Source organism: Echiichthys vipera (genome assembly GCF_963691815.1).
Source record: "Echiichthys vipera genome assembly, chromosome: 20".
NCBI classification, from domain to species: Eukaryota; Metazoa; Chordata; class Actinopteri; order Perciformes; family Trachinidae; genus Echiichthys; species Echiichthys vipera.
Window position 1 is genome coordinate 10,591,110 of NC_139845.1, and position 23,938 is coordinate 10,615,047.

At 41.2% G+C, this 23,938-nt stretch overlaps 2 protein-coding genes across 2 annotated transcripts in view; one reads left to right on the forward strand and one right to left on the reverse strand.

The window, feature by feature from the left end:
* The window catches only part of cacna2d4a (calcium channel, voltage-dependent, alpha 2/delta subunit 4a), a gene marked incomplete at both ends in the record, with an annotated part of 85,358 nt that overhangs the window by 29,176 nt on the left and 32,244 nt on the right, over positions 1–23,938 (forward strand). The window lies entirely within an intron of this gene.
* On the reverse strand, positions 1,644–15,948 carry lrtm2a (leucine-rich repeats and transmembrane domains 2a). The gene is made up of 6 exons (XM_083935594.1): positions 15,861–15,948; positions 5,880–6,109; positions 4,864–4,989; positions 4,327–4,415; positions 3,481–3,638; positions 1,644–2,259 (listed from the first exon to the last, which is right to left on the reverse strand). Exons 1-6 carry the CDS (start codon positions 15,937–15,939, stop codon positions 1,721–1,723), a joined length of 1,221 nt encoding a protein of 406 aa, XP_083791720.1. The 5' UTR covers positions 15,940–15,948; the 3' UTR covers positions 1,644–1,720.

Here is a 23,938-nt window from a genome sequence, read left to right on the forward strand (position 1 = left end):
GAGGTGGAAGTCTTTAAGGAAGTGTGAAATACTTTCCATAAATAGCACTGGATGGAAAGATGGATGGAGAAAGGGGGGGGGGGGGTAGCAGCGTCTTTTGTTTAATCCCTTGTTCGTTATAATCCCTCTGGGCAAACCATCCATTTTAGAGCGAAAGAAAGGGATGGGAGGAGGGAGAGGAAGGCCAGAGGGGATCTGATTAGGGAAATAAAGTGCAGGAGTCTGAAGTTTGTAGTCCTTAAATTACATTTTGTAGTCCTTGCCAGGAGACAGGGTTCTCTGAGATAGTGCTTCCGTGCCAAAGTAGCAAAGATTCACCTCTGAGGGGTGAAAGCAGTCTTAAATGAGCTCTGAACAAAGAATATTTGTTTTAAAGCAAAGTCTGTCGTCTTTTTTAAATCTCAATAATTTCATAACAACAATTGTGAATACTGTTCTGAACAAGCATTGCTAGAAGCGTAGTCCAAGTAATACCAGGAAATAAGATTGACTGTTTTTTCACCATGATAAGAGGCTTTCAATCTGTCCAGATCATAATCACTCAACAAGCATTGAGAAAGCAAGAGCCTTATACTGAGCAAAAGTGACAAATACAGCAAATTCCAGTTCAAGATTGTTTGTTCCCCTGTGAACTGTTTGAATCTCATACATGGATCCAGTGTGTGACACCTAGAAGATGTTATGGTCCAGAGAAGATCCAGAGAGAAACAGATCTGGTCCAAATTGGGGAAAATATCTAACAATTGTCTCTGTCCTCCTTATGTATTTGAAAGCTCTAGCCATTGATAAATGATAATTTTGTCAATCCAAATATGTTTCCACTTCCATATTCAACATCGCTAACAAGTCTCAAGAGACACAAGACTCAGGAGACTTGTGTTTTATTTCCAATCAGCAAAACCTGTATGTATCTACAGTATTATCTGTGCAACAAAGCGCTAGAGAGGTGTTGACTATATAAATGACATCTCTTTGTGTTTATCCACCAAGTTTCCCTGATTTCCTCCCAGCTTTCCAACACTGGCTGTTTCTTTGGGACTTGGAGGTCCAGGGGAACGTTAGAGGAGCATTAGGCCAGACAAGGGTGAAGGGATCTGGGTTGGGTTCCTGTTTTTTCTCGGAGGAGCTACTGGCATTGGAGGAGAAAGATGCAGACAAAATGAGTGCTGGGCACTACCTGATACCACAACTTCTTCTTGTCATTTTGAATATTGGTCCCATCGACACCATACATATTGTAAATCCCTGAAAATTTGATCCAGTTTTCTGACGGTACACCAAGTGTCTTGCAACAGCTTAAATGATATGTTTCATACTAGAGAGAGTACCAAGTATGTTTTCTCTTAGCCAACATAATGCTAAATTCAGCAGCAGCCAAGAGCTGTAGTAGGTGGTTGGTAGGCGAGTTGGAGGAATGATTGGTAACACATACTGCAGTGAGAATTGCTCCAAATAGAAGAGAAAATCAGGGAACAGATAAGGTATGTGTGTGTGTGAGAGGTTGTATAGAGAGGGACAGAGAGGGAGAAGGTTAAAAATAGAAAGAGGATGAAGAAAGGACGGCAAAAAGTGGGAGAAAGGTGTCAGTTTACGAGTCAGAGGGAGAGAAACCATAAGTTCCTGCTCTTCCATCTCTCTCCTCTTCGAGCCCTTTTTTAATTGTCACCCCTTCCAACCTTCACCCTTTGACATGCCAACCCTTCCGCATCCCATCACTCCTCTAGGCCACAGAAGAGATCTGTTTGTCCTCCCTTTCCTCCCCATCTCCATCTCCGTCTCCCATCAGCGGCTGCCTCTTCTTCAGCTCTCTCTGGTACTTGGCCATCAGTGAGGCGTAGATGCAGCCGTAAGCTGCTGCTGCAACCATCATGATGCAAACGATGCCGCACACCACGCCAGCAATTACCACCGTACCGATCGCGCGCCGCACGCTCACGGGTCGGTAACGGGCGCGGACACAATCCGATGGGGCTTCTCCGCCTCCTCCACCTCCTCCACCTCCTCCACCTCCTGTGTTTGAAGAGGAGTCATCACCAGTGTTGCTGTTGTCAGAAACTGGTGTTGTCCCACTGGGGTTAAGAGCATTCCTGCTGCAGGGAGGAATGCCTCCTAGTCCGGAACGGGAACCCTCACCTCCTCCTCCTCCATTCTCATCTTCAAGTTGGAGGCAGTAGTTGAACATTTCTACCGGAACGCCACGGATGTCTCGCCCACGCAAATCCTTCGGTAGCGTGCACTCCACCGCGTCCACCTTCCCCCCTGAAGGAAAGAGGTGAAGAGACAGGAGGACAGGGAGAGGTCATTTATGAAATGCCTTATGCCTGTAAAGCTCTAACAATTAACTGAGAGAGAGGAAAAGAAAGAGAGTGGGGTGGTTATGCCAACACTAGGATGAGTCATACATCACTTAACACACACACACACAGTTTGCTGTGCCCTCTACACTAAGTTAGAGATAGCCTCAACTAAGCCTTTCTATAATTCATGAGATGACATGCCTAGCTTTATCAGAGCTGTGTGTGGAAGAGAGAAATATCTGAGTCACTAAATCCCACAGGCGGCAGGAGGGTGGGGGATCTACTTTGTTATTATCACATGCTACATTTGTCGCAACACACAGTATTCATCTTGAGATCACGTGTTAGAAAAGCTATTGATCTGTGCCCTCAGACACGTAAAGCAACGGAAACAATGAGATAAAGACAGTATTTAGGCCCTGTATGCTTTTATCGCAGCCTGACAATAGAATCCCCTCTACAAACAGGTATGGCTCTCCAAATATCTCCAAATATCCCAGCAGTGTGTGCTTGATGTGGTTCAAGAGAGATGGAAGTCAACACAGGCTGCTGTCACTGAGCATTTCACACTTGTTTGGTGCTTTGTCTTTCTTTCACATAACACATATCATCAGCAATCTACCCTTTTAATGGCTACTGTCATGCTTTCATGGTGAACTACAAACTGTCCCCCTGTAATTTTCTCTCCTGCTCTGATGATTATTAAATTATCATATCCGCAGTGTGTCAGTCTCAGCCGGACTTGTACTGAACTGAACTGGGGTGTAGGGCCCAGCAAAGCAGAATACAGAAGAATGAAGCAAAGAGGAGAACAGAGCATAAAAGAGAAGAGATGCTTCATTAGCGGGGCAGCTGAGGCCCGAGGCGCTGAGGAGAATGTAGATTTTCACACATGAAGAGAGAGCAGAGAGCAGCTGTGGTTATCTGATGTATTAACAGCCTGCAGAGACACGTGGATAACACACAGTACACACAATGAGCGTGGTGATGTGCATTCACACACTGATGCAGTTGTATTCTGTTGCTGGAAGCACAAGCACATACAAATAGAAGCATGCACCTAGCTATCTCTGAGGTGAACTTGCATTCTTTAGTTCATACTCTCTACTTCCTGCACTCTTGTTCCCCTATTGAAGTTAAATGCACCCTTTCAAAGCTCCTAAAACATAAATCAAACATCTACCTCTGTACAGCAGCCACTCCATCCAGTGTTTAAAATCGCGGAGGTTGCAGTCACATTCCCAGGGGTTGTGTCCCAGTTCCAGGTGTTGTAGGTTGGCAAGTGGCTCAAACGCTGCCCTCTCCAAACCATGAAGCCTGTTGCCCGCTAGTGACAGCCACCTATGTAGTTATTAGAGAAAAATGTATTTACTAATCAGTCATCATTTGTAAGTAGTAATCAAAAACTAGCACAAAGAGTAATGTTGACTGATGTTTTTGATTTAAATGCATGAAAATATTTGAAGTAATGCTTAACAACCAATTTATTGACCATCAATATGTAATTTTGCATACATTTGCCAAATTTCGATTAGGATTGGAGTCAATATCTTAAAAATGTTCCCACTGGCTGGTGTGAACACAACATAAGACAGGTTTAATCGCCTTGACTCATCATAAAACACACTTCATTCATACTCAAATAAATCTCACCAAAACTATCTTTGTTAGTCTTTCCACTGTTCCAACAATCACCAACTCTGGTTTGTTCAAAATAAATCCTTAATTCTGAGAGTAAGATGTAAACATATGTTAGCTCGAAACATTGTTTTTCCCTGATGTGTCTCTGCTGCCCAACAGCTGTCTGACTCTGTGGAGCAGCGTCTCGTTCTTCCGAGGCAGACCATTAAATCAGCTAAATAAAATGTTGAAAACAACATCAACCAGTCATCAGCCATCGCTTATAGCTGATATATTTGTCCAATCTGACTTCCATCCTTTGTCCTCCTAACTGGAGTATGGTAATAATGGTCATAAGATTACAAGAGCACCTTGATTTAAACCGTGCACAGTGTGTGTCGATGTCTACCTGAGGCTCTGCAACTCATCCATTAGGCCCAGAGGAACAGAGGACAGACCGTTCAGGGACAGATCCAGACTCTGAAGACCCCCCAAACCCTGTAGAAATACCAAACAAACTCTCTGTTTAGCCATCTTTGCTCATGCAGTACACTTTTTCCCAAACTCATATTTGTATTATTGGCTTCTTTCACTGTTGCCAAGGGGCACAGGTAGGATCCATCACTGGATGGGCTAATTTTGTTTAATTCAGGGTGCCAGGTGAAGTCATGACACAAGCTCATCCTGCAGATAAAAATTGTACGGGATCCCAGTGTATTTCTGCGTTTGCTCTAATCCTGAACAGAGCCTGGCCCAGGAGATGAGAATAGTAACATCAGTAGTGGTATCTGCTCCTTTCTTCATTGACATGCTGTAGTATTTTGGTGCATTGACTGATCTGATGGTACAGTATATTTCACACTACATATATTAAGCACAATAAAGCACATACAATTTCTTGTCTAGACTGTACCAAGTATAGTGTTGTAATATCTACAGTGCCTACCTGGAAGAGTTCCCTGTCCATTACTGTTAGTGAGTTGTTGTGCAGGTTCAGTCTTGTCAGGTTGGACATGTCTCTGAATAATCCAGCTGGTAAATTATCCAGGTAGTTATTAGAAAGGTCCAGCTCCTAGAATACACACACGACAAAATACATTTTCACCTACATACACATTTGCTTTATGAACATCACATAGCTTATTCTCTGAATGACTTAAAAAGTGAAATTCAAAAACCTTTCTGAGAGACTTTAGGCATAAGGCCTGGAGGAATCTCAAAAAATAGACGAACTGCTACAAAACTTTAACGCACATTCTATACTTTAAGCTGTCAAGTCCAATGGTAGGATACGTGTAAAAATCTCAGTAGATCACGAAAGTAACAAACAGTTTTTACAGCACATGGATGTTCAGTTCAGCTAATTGGGGAGTTGACCTTTAGGGTATTCTCCTCAAAAGGTTCATGTGCAGTTACATAACGTATTGTTTATTTTCTTGGAGGAACTAATTGAGGATGGATTCTTGCATGTTAACAGACAAAACTGATTTACATTAAGCATTGACAGTGAATTGACCCAATCTATTGTATATTATGTGCTCAATAACAAGCCATACTAGTATTGAACATTGGTGATAAACAGCAGCCAGAAGTTGTAACTAATGAGGCTGTACTGTATTTACCAAGCTTTTTCTGCAGGTGCAGTATCTATCCATCATTTTCTAGCTCTTATATTTTAAATACCAACTTGGCTGTGTTTTGCACACAATATGCTAATGATGAGCAGCCCTGCAAAACATTGAAAATGTCAGTTTTTCTTAACTTTCTGGCTGAGAGAAGAGGTTGTCTGCAGTATGCTCAATATGAGACTTACCATACAGTATCACTTAATGTCCTGGGGGATATTCAGTGTGTAAGGTCAGTGTAGAAAACACTGCACACGCCATGGTAAACAACAACTTGTACAACTGCTAGGCAATGAAAAATTTCACTGACAACAATGGGAAAAAATGGGCTACAGACCTCCAGAGAGGATAGGTTAGTGAAGGCAGATGCTCCAAGCAAGGCAAGCTTATTGTTAGCTAGCAGGAGGGAGCGGCTCCCCGGAGGAAGGAGGTGAAGGGGAGGCAGGGAGGAGAGACCCCGGCCCCCGCAGTCCACCACCAGACTGTCTGAGTTGCAGAGACAGGGAGGAGGGCAGGATGAGGCTGCCGGCAGCAGCGTTACCAGGAGGCAGATGACACAGAGGAAGACTTGAGGAGGAGAGAGAAAACAAACATGATTATTTTTTCAGTGAATTATCTTTTCAGTGTGGAAACCAATCAGGAGGATGTGTACAGAAGGACTTTAGAGAAAATGAAAGCAGACGCGTAAAGAGGAATGAATTGAAAGATGAAGTGGAAATGATTAAGAATCAGTTTGTCATTTGTGCCGTTGGACACATAGTCAACATAGCTGTCTCTATCAGTCGTTTGGTCCACTTCTCTTCTGTAGACTCTATTCATATCCACTCATAATCGCTATTTCTCTCCTTTTTCCTCTTTCATTGTCTTTCAAGTTTTTCTGTTTTTTACATTTCCTAATCCTTTTCTTTCTTTATTTGCATCTGTCATTTCAGGCCTCTCCATTCATTCCTTTTCATATCCATTTGTTTCTCTTTTTTTTGCCTCTGTCTGTCCCTCTCTCCACTCTGTGATTCTCTCGCGCCCACTTGAGGCTCTTTATCTTTTTTCATTCTCTTTCACTTCCAGTCTCTCGGCACTGCTCTGTATTCCCTCAGTGTCTCGTTACAGCGGCTGACTTTGTTTCCATCCAATGGCTTATCAGCACGACTTTTGCTTTATCTTTCTGTGTATGTGCGAGTATGTGTGGGCATAGCACCAACAAAGCGTGATATTAAGAAAACTACTCTGTCTAAACTCCAGACACAGACACAGCACTTTTAACTTCCTGACAAGACTCTTTGCTTCACCAGCACATTTCATCACTTGCATTATCTGCATATTATTAGCATCTATTTCTCAGCGTGCCTTTGCCTTTTTATCATACTATGTCTCACCAGCTCCCTGTTCCCTTCCCCTGTTGTATATTCTCTCTGTTAGTCCATCTGTTTTTCTCTAAATGTGCTTCATTTCTTATTTTCTCTCTCCTTCCTCTCGCTTACATTCAAGACTTTGCTGCTTTTCACCATATTGACCATCTGGCTCTGGGAGTGATGAAACTATGTGAAATTAGCCTTTTCTGGCCATTGTGATATGTTTTAAAAAACAAAAGGAAGTGATACATATCAGAAGATATGGGCTTCTGTATCTCATCATAAAATATGAAACTTATAATGGCGCAGTTAAAAATGGAGTTGAGATGATGCTTTTTATATCCCATTAACATCATGTTTTATTCCCTTTAAAGTGGTCTTAGATGTAGGAAATTTCAGTCTCACCACTGGATAGAAAGGGAACTTAATTAATGATAAATGATGAGTAATCCTGAATGATTTGAGAAAAATATCTAGTTGCTGAATGATTTATTCTCATTAAGCTGATCAAAGTTTAAGAAGACAGTTGGGAAACATGCAGCTACCCAGCAGCCAGTTAGCTTAGCTTAGCATAAAGACTGGAAGCCTGGAGAAACAGCTTGCCTGAGCCAATCTATCGTTTTCTCCCTGTGTGAGTGATATTAATGTTCTCATCTAACTCTTGACAAGAAAGTGAATCAAGTGCATTCCCAAAATGTATAATTATTCCTTTAATAATGTGAGTCATCTCTGAATTAAAAATAAAAGTGCATTTCAGGACCAGCTATTTCTTAGCAATCGGCAAACAGTTGAATTAAATCTTAACTTTCAATGTTTCTCTATGCATCCCAACTCCCCAGGGTATTAATGTCAGCAAATACAAAATTGGTTGGATAAAGAATCAATATTCATTTGATTATATTTTTTCACTTGACCTTGTTACTTGAAATTTAAAAGTTGCCATGGCATTAGCAATGTTATTTTATAGCACTTTGTCGAAACATCTGGAAAAAACATTGTATATTTGTGAGGACACACTGAACCAAAAAGGGTCAGAAAGTAGAGACCTTGTAATAGAGATCAGTGTGTGTGACCTCCCTCCTCTTCCTGTATCCATTATCCTCTCTGCTCCATCCGATGATATAATCCTAATCTCTGGGAAAATTAACGCCACTTCATAAATGGATGAAAAGAGAGATTTTGAAGTATCCTGAAGCGTCCTGTGCTGCCTTACTTTGTAGTGGAAATGCTTCAGAGGGCCACTGCAGCAGCTCAGTAGTAATCTGGAAGGATTTTGCTGCACAGTGACTGGTAGTTTTCCCAGAACCTGCACCTTTCATCTCTCTCAGCCTGCAATATGAGCTTTATTTTGCATAGCTATTCTTTTTCACCCCTCACTCTTCCCCTCCTCCCTCCTCACCACAACCCCTCTCCTCTCTTCTCCTACTCTTTACTGTACGTTATAACTCCCCCTCACCGACTCCCACCCTCCCTCAGTGCTGGAGCCTATCTTCCAACATTTATGAGTGGTCTTAGCTGCTCTCGTGGAGGTGGTAGTTGTTTTGGCTTATTTTAGCTGCTCCAAATCCTCTCTGCTGTAGCGCTCCACGCAGCCAAACCAGAAGGGAAATATTCAGCCACAGTCAGAGGAACATAGGGAGGCTCAGTCCAAATAGGTTTAAGTGGTTCTGTGTAGTTTAATCCAGTCCAAACAGACTTCTAAGTGAATCTTTTATAAGAATCCCCAAACATGTACTATAAAAGTGCTGACGTTCTGGCCAAATGTAGGCTGGCAATGCTTTCAGCGATGGGAAACAAACTGAGACAGGGCATTAAAATGCAACATGATGTTCCTGTTTGATTGAAGCAACTTTTAGAGCAGCATTGCGCAGAAAACTCCCAACACCCCAACTACTTGTTAGAAGAGAGTTATTAATTTTAAGGAAGAATATAATGTTATTTCAATTTGATAGTTCAATATTTTTTTTTTTACCGCTTTTGCATATTAATACCATTATTGATGTGATGATTAGAATATATGCATCAGATGGACATCCAGATATGATGATTAGAACTGTTATGTAAGATTTCTTTATGGTAAAGCCTGGATGAAGGATCTTTCTCAGTTTCTAACAGCCCAGATTTCTTTTAGCAAGCATGATAACGGGCACACCCATCCACCATCTGTGCACAAGTGTGTTTGAAGTTGTGAGTTTGAAGGCTACGGATGACAGGTCATAGGTAATCTTTGAATTGGGATAATGAACTGTCAGTGTATGCTCATTTGTATGTGTGTGTCTGTGTACAAAGTTGCAGGATTATGGTATTATGCTGATACATACATATCTATGCAGACACCGTCAATGTGCTATTTTTACTTTTCGTCGCCTTCATGTGTATATGAAGAGTCATATGACTCCTGTCAATGTGGTGATGTTTGACGGTGTGTCCTAGGAAACACTGCTTGACAATTCTGGGGCCTCAGCTGTCTGTAAGTTTATATCCAGGGGCCCCTGGGTGACATTGGACCAGCTATGATGTCATTACCACGGGCACCTCAGTTACTGAGCCTAGTTGCATGTTACCAGGGACCAAGCTGTTTTCCATGCAAGCGAGTGCTATCTTATTACTACAACCTCCAGCTGTTCCCCATGCAACAGACTCACTCGCATGTTTTTCTAAACTCTTTAATGTTTCACATGTAGAGTGCAGAGTACAGACTCATATGACTCCCAATATCAATATAACTTTTAAGAGCAGTATCATCCTCAAGATCAACTAGTGCCTTAAGTAGGAGAGGAGCACTAATGGTGGCATATTGTTGACAACATATATTATATAAATATATAGTATGCATGATCGTCACAGTTACATTTTGGCTGTAAGGATCCAGTTTCATTGAGGTGATGACAGAAAACTTTAAAGCTATTTGTGTAAAAGATGATAAGAGACATGGTGGATATGTGATAATGCCTTTGGCTGTTTTCCAAAACAGAGACAGATATGAGGAGAATAATCCTAAAAATGATAATATGTCATATCTGTAATATCTCAACAAACTTTGCAGCCCGTCCTTCTACAGCAACAGTGTCTGTGTGATTTGTCAGAGGCTGTTACATATCTGATCTCCACCGTAACCCGAGACCTCATTTAGTAAGCAGGTGGAAAACAGCCAGCCAGCGTGTGCACAGTGTGTGTGCTTTGAACGTTTGTGTGTTTGAATCTCTTTGTACACTATACAGACTGCCATCTCACGACATGCGTGGCTTTTCTGTGTAAGGCTCAGTATAAGAGGTATAAAAGAATACACAACACTCATACACATAAAATCAAGGTCTGGGCAGAACAGTAGCATTATTTCAACACTGAAAAGGTAATGCTGCGTTACCTTAGCAACCAAGTGCTTTAGGCGACGTGAAAAAAACAACAGGAGACGTAAGGAGAGAAGTTCTTACTTCCCTTCAAATCCTGTGATTTAACCCACATTATCTCTTTTTTCTCGCACACACATAACCTTTCTATCTTACTCACAGACACTTAGACGCTTCCTCACACACAGGAAGTCATGGTCTCACACACACACACACACACACTGCAGACATATGCATAGAGCAGATGAGGATAAGCAGGAACAGGGTGCAGGGGTTTAGGCTGTACACCTGCTGACGGTGTGATGAGGAGAGAAGAGGAGAGATTGTGGGTTTTTATACTCTCTGTCTTAGCCCCTATGGGTTTACTTCCAATATTTCCCGCTATTTCTGTCTTTCTTTCTGTTTACTCTTGTGCCTTTCTCATCCTCCATTTCTCTCCCACCTGCACTCTTGTGTCTCCCCTCTCTATTTCTCCCTTGATGAATTCTGCATCAGTAAGACAGAATCATTATTTAGATTTGGAGGGGTGAGTGGGAAAATGTAGGCTTATCTGCCTCTCTAATTCAAGCTATCTGTATCAATTTGTTATGACACAAATACACAACAAAAGCACAGCCCAGGGGAGAGTGTGACATGCGATGACATTGTTTTTATGATAGTGGCTATTAATTAGCTTGAGTGACAGATAGGAAAGGATAGGAACAAACAGGGGAAAGAAGTAATGGAAAACAAATGATCAGTAAAGCATCATTTGAGGCCAGTTTTAGCAAATCCACAGCTACATATTTCACTGTCACACCATCTCTTTGATGGATGTGGCAGTGCTTTCTACTGACCACTCAACTGGGCGTCAGTCCAAGGCTGAATACATTCAGAATTTGAAGAGAAAATAAAAGACGCTTGGCATTGGATGACATATCTGCGTCAGTGCGACTAGAATAGAATAGATTCGGCCTTGGATGTAACAAGTCGTAATGTATGCCCACTCATTCCTCAGATAGGATGGATAGACAGATGGTATTGATTGAAAGCGCACTCACAAACACACACACATACACACACACACACACTAAATATTGTGAGACAATTGTCATGTTGTTGTTTTAATGCCATTCTTTTCAATGAATGCCAGTTTTTCGGTGGGTATTTTGTCGTTTTATTTGCTGTAAAACACATTTTGAAAGATAGATAGATAGATAGATAGATAGATAGATAGATAGATAGATAGATAGCTCTGATCCTAATATTAGACTTGGATGTACAGTGCTTGAAATCTCTTATCTTGCTAATTGGATGCCCTTTTCAGAGGCCTGTGGAGTGTTCACAAAGACAAATTGAGCACATCTCAAATGGCTGTATTATCCAGAACCATTATCAGCCATTTTCTATGATTACTTGGTGAGTAAAGTACTGTTTTTTTTTCCTCTCAGGAATGAGCCTTGCTAGTTTATCAGCCTCATGCTGGATCCATACTGGATTTACTTTGGTGTAATACTATATCAGTATTGCTCTGCAAGTGCTGAAGTGGTATGGTGCTGTTTGGGGTGCAGAGGATTATCCAGATTTATTCCCTGCCATTGATGTCCTTTGAAAGTGGGCCAGTACCATGTATTTTGTAATTCCTGTTGTACCTGCACCAAACTAAACTGTGATCAAAAAAGAAGGGGAAATAAACCTGCTTGCAGACATGGTTACATAAAATGTTTCTGCATGCATCGTAGTTCAAGGTCACCCTTAGCTGTAGCAATCTTCTAATTCCTACATGACGCTAGAAGCCAAACTGTACGTTAATTCCTAGATCGAATACATAACAGGCCATTGCCACTAAGGAGATCAGGGGTCAAAGCCATAGTCCCCTGATAAAAGATAATGTTCCTGTGTTTCTAGAAAGATCATTGCAATAAACCATTGTAGGAGAGCAGACAAAGATAAATGTTTGTGGTGAAAAACCGTCAGTTGAAGTTGTCCTCAATGGAGAAACCTTGTTTATAGGTCGGCTCTATTGTTGGAATTGGTGTGACCCCTTGCTTCTTGAAGTAACTTTCAATTACATTAAAACAGCTATTGATTACATACTTGAATTTGACAGATGCTTTGGAAAGTTTGCCAACATGCTGTCATTCCAGTTTCTATTTAACTCCAAGTCTCATGTAACAGTAAGGGATCAGGCTCTACTCCAAACCTAATGCTACACAAACACACACACACACACACACACACACACACACACACACACACACACACACACACACACACACACACACACACACACACACTCAGACACACACTCTCTCACACACACACACACACACAATGTTGTGGCTCCAAGCCAAATCCAACACCCTGGCAGGGTTGAAAAGGGCTTCCAGTGACTAACGACCCAGTGATGAATTGGGTTTGTTGGTACCATCTTAAAGCTGACCAATGTCTTTAGAGAGTTCAAAACAAACTCGCTTTTTGAACAGGGAATGTATCCAATCAATGTAACAGCCCAAAATCTGCTGCAAGCAGACAAAATTTAGTTTTGACTGTGTAGCTCTACTGTGGCACTGTTCCAAACCTTATGCTACTCCCTTAGTCACTGCACTATAGTATATTACATCTGTGCTCCCAGCATAATGCTGCAACGTCACTCACTGTACTATGGCTTAAAACCGTAGGTTTTGACCTCAGTCAGTGTACTAGGTCTCAATACAAAGCTAAATCGTCCCTCCCTTCACCCTCTCTCTGACACTTTCGCTATCGCCCTTTTGATTATGTGGACAGATTATGTGGACGGATCTGCCGGCTTTGTTTTCGACCCCAACAAAGCGTATAAACACATACATGCTCAGTAAGACCAGATAAGCCATAGTGTGTTTATGTGTGAATAGGAATGAATTCATGCCAGCTTGTGCGCAAGCGTGTGTTGTGTCAAATGAGACAGTCTGCCGGGATCGTGGAGGCCTGGAGGCACCATATGGTTCCTGTGTCGCACATAGACCTCTCTGTTCTCCTCTCTCACCTATCCCCCTTCATCCTTTGTTTTCCCTTCATGTCTTCTCTCTTTCACTACACCTTTTTGATCTCCCATCTCTCTTCCTCTGTCACTCACATTTCATATTCTCGGCCTCTTCTAAGCACTTTTTAAAGATTGCTTTCAAGCTCTTTTAACCCTGTCATCTTTTTTTCTTTTCAGTGTCTGATTTTTGGTTACTACTTTATATTTTCACAACGTGGCAAACCAGATGTTGTTAGTATTAGTAGCATAGAACTGATCTAGATTATCTGCATCTTCATTCCATCTCTTTCTCACTTAAAAGGAGAATCTTTCCAGAGAGCATGGGGATTTTTTCTGATTCCAAAACCCTCTACCAATTTTAAAACATCTTGACTAATGTATGTTTTTTTGTGACAAGAAGAAAGAAATTATGCAATCATCTGCAATTGAAATGCATTTATTGATCATTGGGCACAGCTTAATTTGAGCCAAAACATTTAAAATTGTCTTCGAGCACTCGAAAACACCCATAAAGCATCTTCCACAACCTTTCAGAAATGTAACATCATTTTCTCTCTCATGCAGGTTACATTTCATAATAGATTTACAGCCATTAGTTGAAAATATGGCCCACACTAGCTGACACTGAAGGATGCTTACACTTGTTCTGTTTTTCTTCTTGATCTGTTTTCTGTGAGCTTTTGCTTTAGCCTTGCTGAAAAAAAACCTTGATTTTTACACAAATATTGCCAGAATACTGCACTGAAACACACCTTTTATGTCCTCTCTGTCTGTCAAATTCTATTCCTAAATGACTTTCATTCAGCATTAGAAGAAAATGCATCTTTGATGTTTTGAACTCTGTCATTCTTTATTAATCAGACATTTTTGTTGGCTCTGATTTGATGGGATGCCTTCCCCTTCGTACTCCTTTTATATGCATCTTCCAGTGATTCAGTGTGTGTTTGTCTGTATGACAATGTGTAAGGATCTAGAAGAGTAATAGCATAAATCAGAGAGCTGGGGCAGCTGGTGGCACAGTTGTTAAAGCAGTCGTCCCACGTAAGAAGCTGAAGGTCCCTGAGGCAGCAGCCGTGGGTTCGACTCCGACCTGCGGCCCTTTGCTGCATGTCTCTCCCTCTCGCTCTCACCCCATGTCCTGTCTGTCCTATCTAATGAAAGCCTTAAAAACTGCCATAAAATAAATAAATTCCCAAGTTCCCAAGCTTTGTGAGAAAAATACAGAAACAATAATTTTGTGCGTGCAATATTGTGTTGCATTCATGCCAAAAAGGTAATCACATGGAAGAGACAGAACATTTTTGATGACTAAGGGACAAAATTTTAGATTCTTATTCCTAACTGGCTTTAGCAATACTGTTAATGCAATATTTATGCTGATAAAGCTTAATGAAATGCACTGAGAAAAGGAAACCGAGACAGATAATGCAAGTCATATTCAACTGAATTTAAAACAGAGATGGATGGAAGGCTGAAAAAAAGGAAGTGAAAAGAAAAAAGAAGTATGAGGTGGTGGGATGGAGATGGAGGGAGGCCGAGCTGCCCAGAGGGAGGTGTAGCTACCGACTTAGAGGTGCTGTGTGGGTGTGTGGAGTGTCTGACAGATAGTGTTCTCCTGTTATTTAGTGTCTCCGGTGTCACACCGCAGTTTGTGGGGGCATTTTTGCCAGAACTTCTTGAACAATAATACTTCTCCCAACAGGAGGATACGATCATGTTTTTATTGTCTCTTTTGTTTTTTTTAATGTAAAGCCATTTTTTTCCTGCAGAGATTGCAGCATGTGTTCATATGGGCACACTTTTCTGTCATATTAGATTTATAACAAAAGAGAGAAAGAATGCAGGAAGGCGCTTTCATGATTGCCTATTAGCTGAGGATGTGTCTTGAATCTTTCAGAGAGCAGGATCCATCCACTTCACTGTCTAATACACACACACACACACACACACACACACACACACACACACACACACACACACACACACACACACACACAGCTGTCGTATCTGTTGCTATGCCACCCGACTTCGGACGTATTCTTGTTTTGACTGAGTGTACCGGTGGTATAAGACAGGAAAAGAGATGGAGATTGTGGGGACAGAGACGGGGAGACAGGGTCGAGAAAAGTGGATAGAAAAGGTGAGAAAGGGCCAAGAAGGGAAAAGAAAGGGGAAGGAAAGAAGGCAGACAAATAACCTGCAGTTTACACCCCCATCATTCTCTCCCCACAATGTTTTGTTTCTACAGACTGCTGGCTGTATTAATACATTCAGTAATGTGGCATTTCACTGGAGGCTCAGTACCCTCAACCTGTGTGTGTGTGTGTGTGTGTGTGTGTGTGTGTGTGTGTGTGTGTGTGTGTGTGTGTGTGTGTGTGTGTGTGTGTGTGTGTGTGTGTGTGTGTGTGTGTGTGTGTGTGTGTGTGTGTGTGTGTGTATGTGTGTGTGTGTGTGTGTGTGTGTGTGTGTGTGTGTGTGTGTGTGTGTGTGTGTGTGTGGATGCTAACATTAGCAGCTGTCAAAACAGACATTGTTCCTCCTTTCATGTGTAGTTAGGAGAACAATAAATGGTAATAAAATGTTTTTCTCATCTTTTTCGCCTGCTTTTGTCGACTCACCAGGTCTGGCCAGGTGGTGGGTGGTAGAGCTGGGTGGGGGCAGGCCGATGCCCCCGGGGGGTTGGGTGTGGGGGGGCATAACACAGAGCTCTGCAGCCTTCCTCTGTCGGAGGGGCGGGGCTATGGGGGCGTCAAGCCGCCATGCCTGCAGCCTCCACTAGGGCGGTGACTGCAAAAAGCTACACCAAAACACCTGGGGAGAGAGAGAAAAAAGAAAGGATAGATAGATAGATGGATAGATAGATAGATAGATAGAACATAAAAAGCATGAATGAAAGAGATATTTTCTCTGATATGTACCTTAAGACATTTGCAAATCCTATATACACCCATATACGCCAGCAGCAAAAAAGGCTAAAGCAGCAGGGCGCTGTGTGTGTGAAAGCTTCTTGCATATATTAAAAATGTATTTCTGTACGGCTGCGTGTGTTTGCACCTACGCTCCCTTGTGTACATATGTACGTGTATGCAAACATCGTAAAAAGCCCCCTGGTATGTCATAGGTATAAATAATTGAAGTGGGTCTTTGGTAGTTCACACAATCAGTTTGCCTTTTCCACAGACAGACCCCCTACTGCTACTGTCTGGCACAGAGACTGACACATGCAGAGAGACAAAGCAAGAGTGACACAGGAAGAGAGGAGAGAGAGAAAAGATGGAGAGTAGGATGAAGGCAGTAACTTGGAAATGAAACATATGGACAGAACAAAAAACTAACAAAGTGGAAAAGAAGAGAAATAATTAATTGTATTTGTGTTTGTGTGTGTGTTACTACCAAACTACCCTTGGGCAAGGCAGGAGACAGTAGAGTGCTGCTGACAATCTTTTAACTCTTCCCTGAATAAATAAAGGTAACACAGCAGCAGTGAACCTAAACTGAATCCCAAGTAAACAGCAAGAAACATGTCACCACACGAGCACATCTAGTTCTTGAAATTCAAATGTACTGGGAATGATGGTGTCCAACTGATTCCATAAATGATATCAGGTCTGAAATCTCTGAGGCAATTAATGTGGTACACCTCAGCAAATCTGTAAAAAAAAATCCAATAAAGGAAATCATCCGTATGAGGCTATTCATGTCAAGTTATTGGACTGTAAGTTTAATAAAGCCCCTTCCACACATGCACTGCAAACCCGAAATGATCGAGACATTACCTAGCGGACCTGTTTGTGAGAAGCAAATGTCCGAATCAGGTGGATTGGATATCAAACAGACTTAACCCTGGACTCTATCCTGCCAGCTCCCTAATACAAAGTCTGTGTAATCTCCATGTGTGAATACATCCGGACATTATCCTGAGAATTCCCAGCAAGAGTTTGAGCGTGTTGATCACATTTCTCTCATGTAGCTCATGCAAAACCGGGTGGTGATTTTTTTTACGGTAACGGTTAAATTGCCAAACAAAAATTCACAATGGAAAGTTGTTTGGTCCTTTATGTCCAAATTACAAACTGGCTATGTGACCTCGGTGTAATTCATGACCTGCCTCCTGCACACTCTACACAGGCTCCACCCCTCATCTAAACCAGAGTATTTCTAGTGCGTGTTTGAAAGGGCAATCTCCTGTTTTGTGCTACATGTGTGATAGGGAAAATTCAGACCATGTCCAGACCTGATTCGTAGAGCCTTGTCTGGAGTTGATATCTCTAGCCCACAAACGCGTAGAAAACCTCTTTGCCTGTGATCAACTCATCTGAAATTTCATGGAAAATGATAGCGCAAAAGAAAACTAGGCTTGTTACTCTTGTTTATAACATAGTTAGGTTTAGTTGTAATATTGTTTTTTCTCTTGTTTGCAGTTGTCATTTTGTTTTCTGTACTAATACAGTGGCTGATTTGCTGTGATTCGTTTGCTATATCGGTGTGATAGATGAACTTTTCTCTTGACACAAAAGTTGGAGAAGAAAAAAAGCCCCAGTCCAATTACAATGTATAATGCAACATATCCCACATGTTTTGAAAAAGATGAGTCTTCTTGTCACTGTTGAGTCATCACAGTGGTAATAGGTCTGACGAGTGGGAAATTACCATGGGAGAGAGCTTGTTGCAGCCTCAGTACCACATGACTGATGCACGTTGTTTACTCGTGCCCCCATGCCCAATCAGTGTAATTTTCAAAATGCTGGAGTACTGCTGTGAGATGCATCTTTTACCAAAGTATCATCAAAACCCAATCAGCAGTGTGTGAAATATCACCCTAATCAGATTAGGCTGTTGTTCAATGTGGGGGAAACTGAGAAACACAGGCAGGCTTTTTTCCTACGCGACTCATTTTACTTGAATAACTTCAATACAGGTAAATTGGCATTTATGCTTGTGTTTCCATTCATTTGTGGATGCGTTTGCACTAATTGTGTCAATTAGCACCTGTACTGCCTTAAATAGGCATGCTAAGCAAAAACAATCTGAAGTATTGGGTGGATAAAGTTGGTGTGTGAGGTGTAAATCATGATAAATGGATCTAGATTGTTTCCTTTCACCTGTGACCTGGACTTTGCTGTTAGAGCCCCCACACTGTGGAATACTCGTCCTATGGAAAGCGGACACAACGCATCATTAGCATCTTTTAAATCTTACTTGAAACTTATATTATTACCAATAGCTAGAAAGACAGGTAGATATAGAGGGATTGCAATGTTCTATGCATATGGTCAAGCAGACAGACAGACACCGCAGTCACTTCCAAAAAGTAACCTTTTTATAGTGTCAGTGAGTTATTTACAACTGGTTATATATGAGTTAGTGGAAACTGGAGTAAAGGAGAGGAGAAGGAAGTGGGGGGTGGGGTGAAATGAAAGAAAGCAGGTGTAGAAAAGAGACAGTGATGAAAGGATAAAAATAAAATAAAGGCAAGAAATAAGTCCAATGGGTAAATACTGATGACATTCAAATTCTTGTGTTGGCGTGTGTGTGATTGTGTATGTTCGCCCCGCCGGTGCTATTTGTGTTATCATTAGTGCCATTAGTGCCTGCCAGACACTGAACAACATATAAAGCACCTGTCTAATCTCTCGTCTCTCATTCTTTATATTCACTCTGCGTATTATTTTTCCTTCGCGTCATTCCTCCTTTTCTGCCTTTTCACTTTTTTTTACGACCTTCATCTTTCAATATTTACAATTCTCCTCCCTCGTTCCCCTCTCTCTCTCTCATTCCATCTCTCCCTCGCTGGCTCTTTCCTCTCCTTGACAAAAGAACAGAGACGTGTATCCTGCAGATGGATTTCCTGCATGTGATTAAAGTCACATTAGCCGGGCTCTACTGGGAAATTTGTGTTGGTTTTTTTTAATGAGCACACGAGCTTCACTTGAAGAATTCCAAAGCACGGATGAGAAATGAAAGGAACTCAAGGAATTTGGCAAGATTCCTCTCTCTGTTTCAGATTTCTAGCTTTACATGCTCTCCTAAAATGGATGTGGAGCTGTTTTTTGTTTGAAAGAATATAGTGGACGAATATATATGGTGTTAATGGACAGCTCCAGTAGGACTCCAGGTTTTGTTGTTTTTCAAGCTGTTTTTTTACGCAATGGATTCTTCATACATCGAGATGAGTGGATGAAAAAGAGAGAGGCAGAAATAATGTTTAAGCAGCAAAACAATTTTTTTACAAAAATATTCCCCTTAAATGATGTATTGGAGGTGTTGAAGAAGGTCACCTCTGCAGCCACATGTTACTGTTCGCCCAGTTCCCATCATGTTAAATGGTCAGTGTTGTAGCAAGCCTTTCTGTCAGGCTATTTTCAGAATGCTTTTTTTAACAATTTGACCTGGACACAGGGCCAAAATCCACTCATGCACCCGTGCGTGCATTGACACACACGTGTAAATACTTGGGTGCCAAAGTGGCCTGCATGTTGGGGAGTCAAGTAACACCTCCTCCTGTCCTCTGGGCTTATCTGCTCCTCTTCTCTCTCCTCTCCTCTTTCTGTCCTATTTTTTCACTCTGTTTATTCCAATAACTGTTTCCTGTCCGCACTTAAGCCGGATTTATACTCCACGGGGTGTTGCAGAGGCTTCGTGCAGAGCTTTGGTCGTTGCATTTCCTCAAAGATTTAACTACACGCCTGGGGACTGAGATAACAAGTAGAGACCACCAACTGGGATTGGTCAACTTGGGGTTGCTCGTGTTTCATCCCACATGTTCATGTTGCAGAAAGTGATTGTTGTGAAGAAGCGAGATGAACACAAGCTCTGCAATGTTCTTATTTCTATATCACGTTTGTATATTTTGTGATCAAGCAAATCCACTTCCCACCAAGATCATCCCCCTCTATCACAATGGGAATAAAAGGATATAAAGATGATTGCTGTAGGTGCATGTCAGTTGTATGTCTCAGTAATTGCTATAGACAAATTTCAAGACAACTTTATATATTATACTTTAAATTTGTATTTTATACAGTTAAACGTTCCCATCATGTCTAATCTACCCATACTTAAGTGAAAAAGATATGATAAATGCACAGCAGCACAAAATGTGCAGCACAGCCATTTAGCGTTGTATTGGTGCTACAACAGGCGTCTACCTCGAGACAACTGAAACACGTTGAAAGATAAGCATAAATCTTGCTCTGCCTGACACAGGCGTATGTGTGTGTGTGTGTGTGTGTGTATGTGTGTGTGTGTGCGTGCGTGAAAACCTGCCTACGTGTGCACATCTCTGCTCAATGTGCCCACTTGAGCCCATTTTTCAGGGTTTTATCTCTCTTGTGACATGCCTACTTGACTTGATTAATAGTTTTTAATCAAAATAGCTAGAATACTGTCCAATTTGCCACCAAATTGAAATCCACTAGCACTCAAGAGGACGTCTAGCCATGTGCGAAGGCAGCTGTGTGTTTATGTGTTTGCATGTGACTGTATGAGTCATTGAGTATGGGTGTGTGTGTGTGTGTTAGCTTTGGCAGTTTTCTGGTGTGTGATTCAAGACTTGTTTAAGGGATCTATCAATGTCACATTATACAATAGGGAGGACAAATAAATATAAAGTCATAATAACTGAAAAGGTTAAGTACACATCCGCTGTAGTACTGTATGTTCATGCTTGTGACTGTGTAGGTGTGTGTGTGTGTGTTTGTGTGTGTAACAGCGCAGGTTGCTAACAAAGGCAGAGAGGGGCAACCAAGCTCATCTAAATCAATTTTTAATGCCTTTCTTCCAGGAGAGTGGAGCGATTGGGGTAACACAACACATACATTGGACACACAAAGACATACACTGACACACACAGACACACCCCTAAACACATGCCAATAAATTGACAAATAGAGCCACACATGTTGACAGGCGCATGGTGCATAAATATGTACAGATATATAATTACACATGCATGTGGGTATGCAGACACATACTGTTCATACACACACAAACACACACACACACACACACACACAAACACACATATTATAAGCGACACAGGTCACAGTTTGTCATTTTCATATTGCATTTTAATTTGACATATGTTATCATGCACATTTCAAATTATTGTTATGTATTGTTAATTATTACTTAACTACTATGCCAAGATGTAAATGCATATCTGTCTAGTAACACTAATAGAATACAACAAAAATCCAGTATTTGGTAGTACATAGATTATGATTTCTATGACTTCTAATTAGTTTGAGCACTAAACATCACTAACATCACCCAGACTGTTCACACACTCTGGAAATGATTTAATGAGGAGTTGTCAGACTAGTCTGAAGTGTTGGCCATGTATTAACTGCAGTAGGACTGCATGTTAAATTGTAGCACTAACCACAGAGTTAGTTAGCAATCATCATCCAGGTTTATGTTGCATCTTCATTTCTTAGAAGACATTCAGACAATCCCCAATAATTGGTAGCTAATTTAGAGAGGCTATCAAGGTGGAGTGCCTCACACCCACTACATTGTCGTATAATCACACTGCAGCTCTTGAAAGTTAATCGCTTTTTTATCACGCCTTTTTACAAATAAGGTTAGAGCCAACAAAGTGTTTTACTGCAGGTAAATAAACAGCGGCGAGCTTCACAGTGAGCATCAGACTGAGAATCAACAGAACATCGTATGATAGAATTTATCAAGGGTTTCAACTTGAGATTATATAAGATACAGAGAAAACAAGTTAGTAAGACTACCGAAGGCAGTCAAATAAAGCAATTACTGCTGTGTTTAATCAAATAAGAACACATAACTGTAGCTTTCTTAAAGTTGTTGCGTATAAAGTTGTGTATATGGGTTATTTCAAGCCCATAAGAAAAAAGGGGCAAAATGATGGCATATTATTTGTGGCCTTTAATAGACAGAATACTAGTATATTAGGCAAACACAGAGACACAGTAGCAATCTGTTGAGCAGCAATTTTGGTGTGGTGGCCAATGGTATGAATGGCAGTATAAAAATATTATTTTCACATGTTATGCTCAGTTAGCTTAGACGTCAAAGTGGAATTGCATAGGTCTAAGACAGAAATATTACTAAATTTGTACAACTCCCTCCCAAATCCATAAAATGGAGTGCTAAAATTTGGGATGTCATTTAGTAAAAAGTCTTGAACTGTTTCATACACAATGACCTGGGAAATATGTTATAGATGACACTGAGAGCACCAAGGGGAATGGACTGACCAAACTACAATAAAATAAAGCTCATCTGGGTATTAAAAAAAAGAAAAAAAATCACACTCCCATTCATTGTCCATGGAGCAGCTCCAGATGTTGAACTTGATACTTGATGAACTTTCAGGCCATGGAAATAAATAACATGTTGGAATGCTTAATATCGGTGGTGTTCCCCTTTAATGCACATCTTTGGCATAGAAGCAGGAAGCAAGCTGAACTTTCTGGGGGGGCATTTTCACTGGGTGAGCAGCTTTTACTGGAATACATGAGCTGTCATGTTTGAATACCTCATGCAATTCTAAAGCATCAAAAGTTGGTACATTTGGTATATTAGCCATGCTTAAAGGTTTGGTACAAGCAGACAAAGAGTTACTAAGACATATGTTTCTCTTAAAGTCAAGTGGCATTTGGCAGGGATAAAGAAATGGCATTGCCCTGTACTCTTCTCTAATATCCACCAGACTGTGCGTTTAGACCAAACCATTTTTTGTTTATGCCCTTCAGGGTATGTTGTTATTTTCAAATATTAGAGCCATAAGTATTTTACAGCTAATTATTTATTTTAAGGTTTTGAATGGTTTACTGTTGCCTTCCTTTATGTAGGCACTTCTTTAATGTGTAAATAAATAAATAAAGCAAATACGCCCATACTTGCATGTGAATAAACCATTGATGCCCTCACCTTCTCCCACTGACAACCTCTGCAGGGTTCGCCCCAAAACCCCAGCCCAAAAATTCCAGTGAACGTGCATGTTGTGTTGTGTTTTAGGAATTAAGGCTGACATTTTTAGCATACATCCTCACAACATGCACCTTTGGCCCCATCAAAAATGCCCATTTGTTGCGGAAAAATAAGGTAAGTCTATCTCCGTCTGTGGTCTACTTTGTGCGGCATAGCACATTGTTAATTCCAGCCGTGAAATGAGATAAGGAGCAGTTACGCTGAAATGAAGTGTGTGTGTGTGTGTGTGTGTGTGTGTGTGTGTGTGTGTGTGTGTGTGTTTGAGTGAGGAGAAGAGCACTAACACCACAAAAACACTTACCTTTTGACTAAATATCTCAGACAGCACCAGCCTTATAGCTTTCTGCCATCAGCCATCCTCAGCAAAAATATCTCCAAAATTTAAAAAACAAAAAACAAAGAAAAATTCAGTTAAAGAAATCCATACACTCAAGATCCCGGTCAAATGAATAATGTGATAATAATCCTCCTTTCTGTATAGAGACAATCCCTCCCTAGCTTCCCTTCAACCCACCAATAAATAGTGAAAAAGGAGGGATTGTGTAGGAAAGAAATGAGGGATTGTAGAAAAAAATGAGGTGAAGAGAGGCTTAGAGACACAAGAGGAGGGAAGAGAAGATGAGGTCCGTAGAGGGCTGGAGATAGTTAATCCTTTTCTCCGGATCTATTCCCTATATGTATGATACGTCCAGCGCGTTCCTGTTCGCTGGCTTGTGCGCTGCTGTGT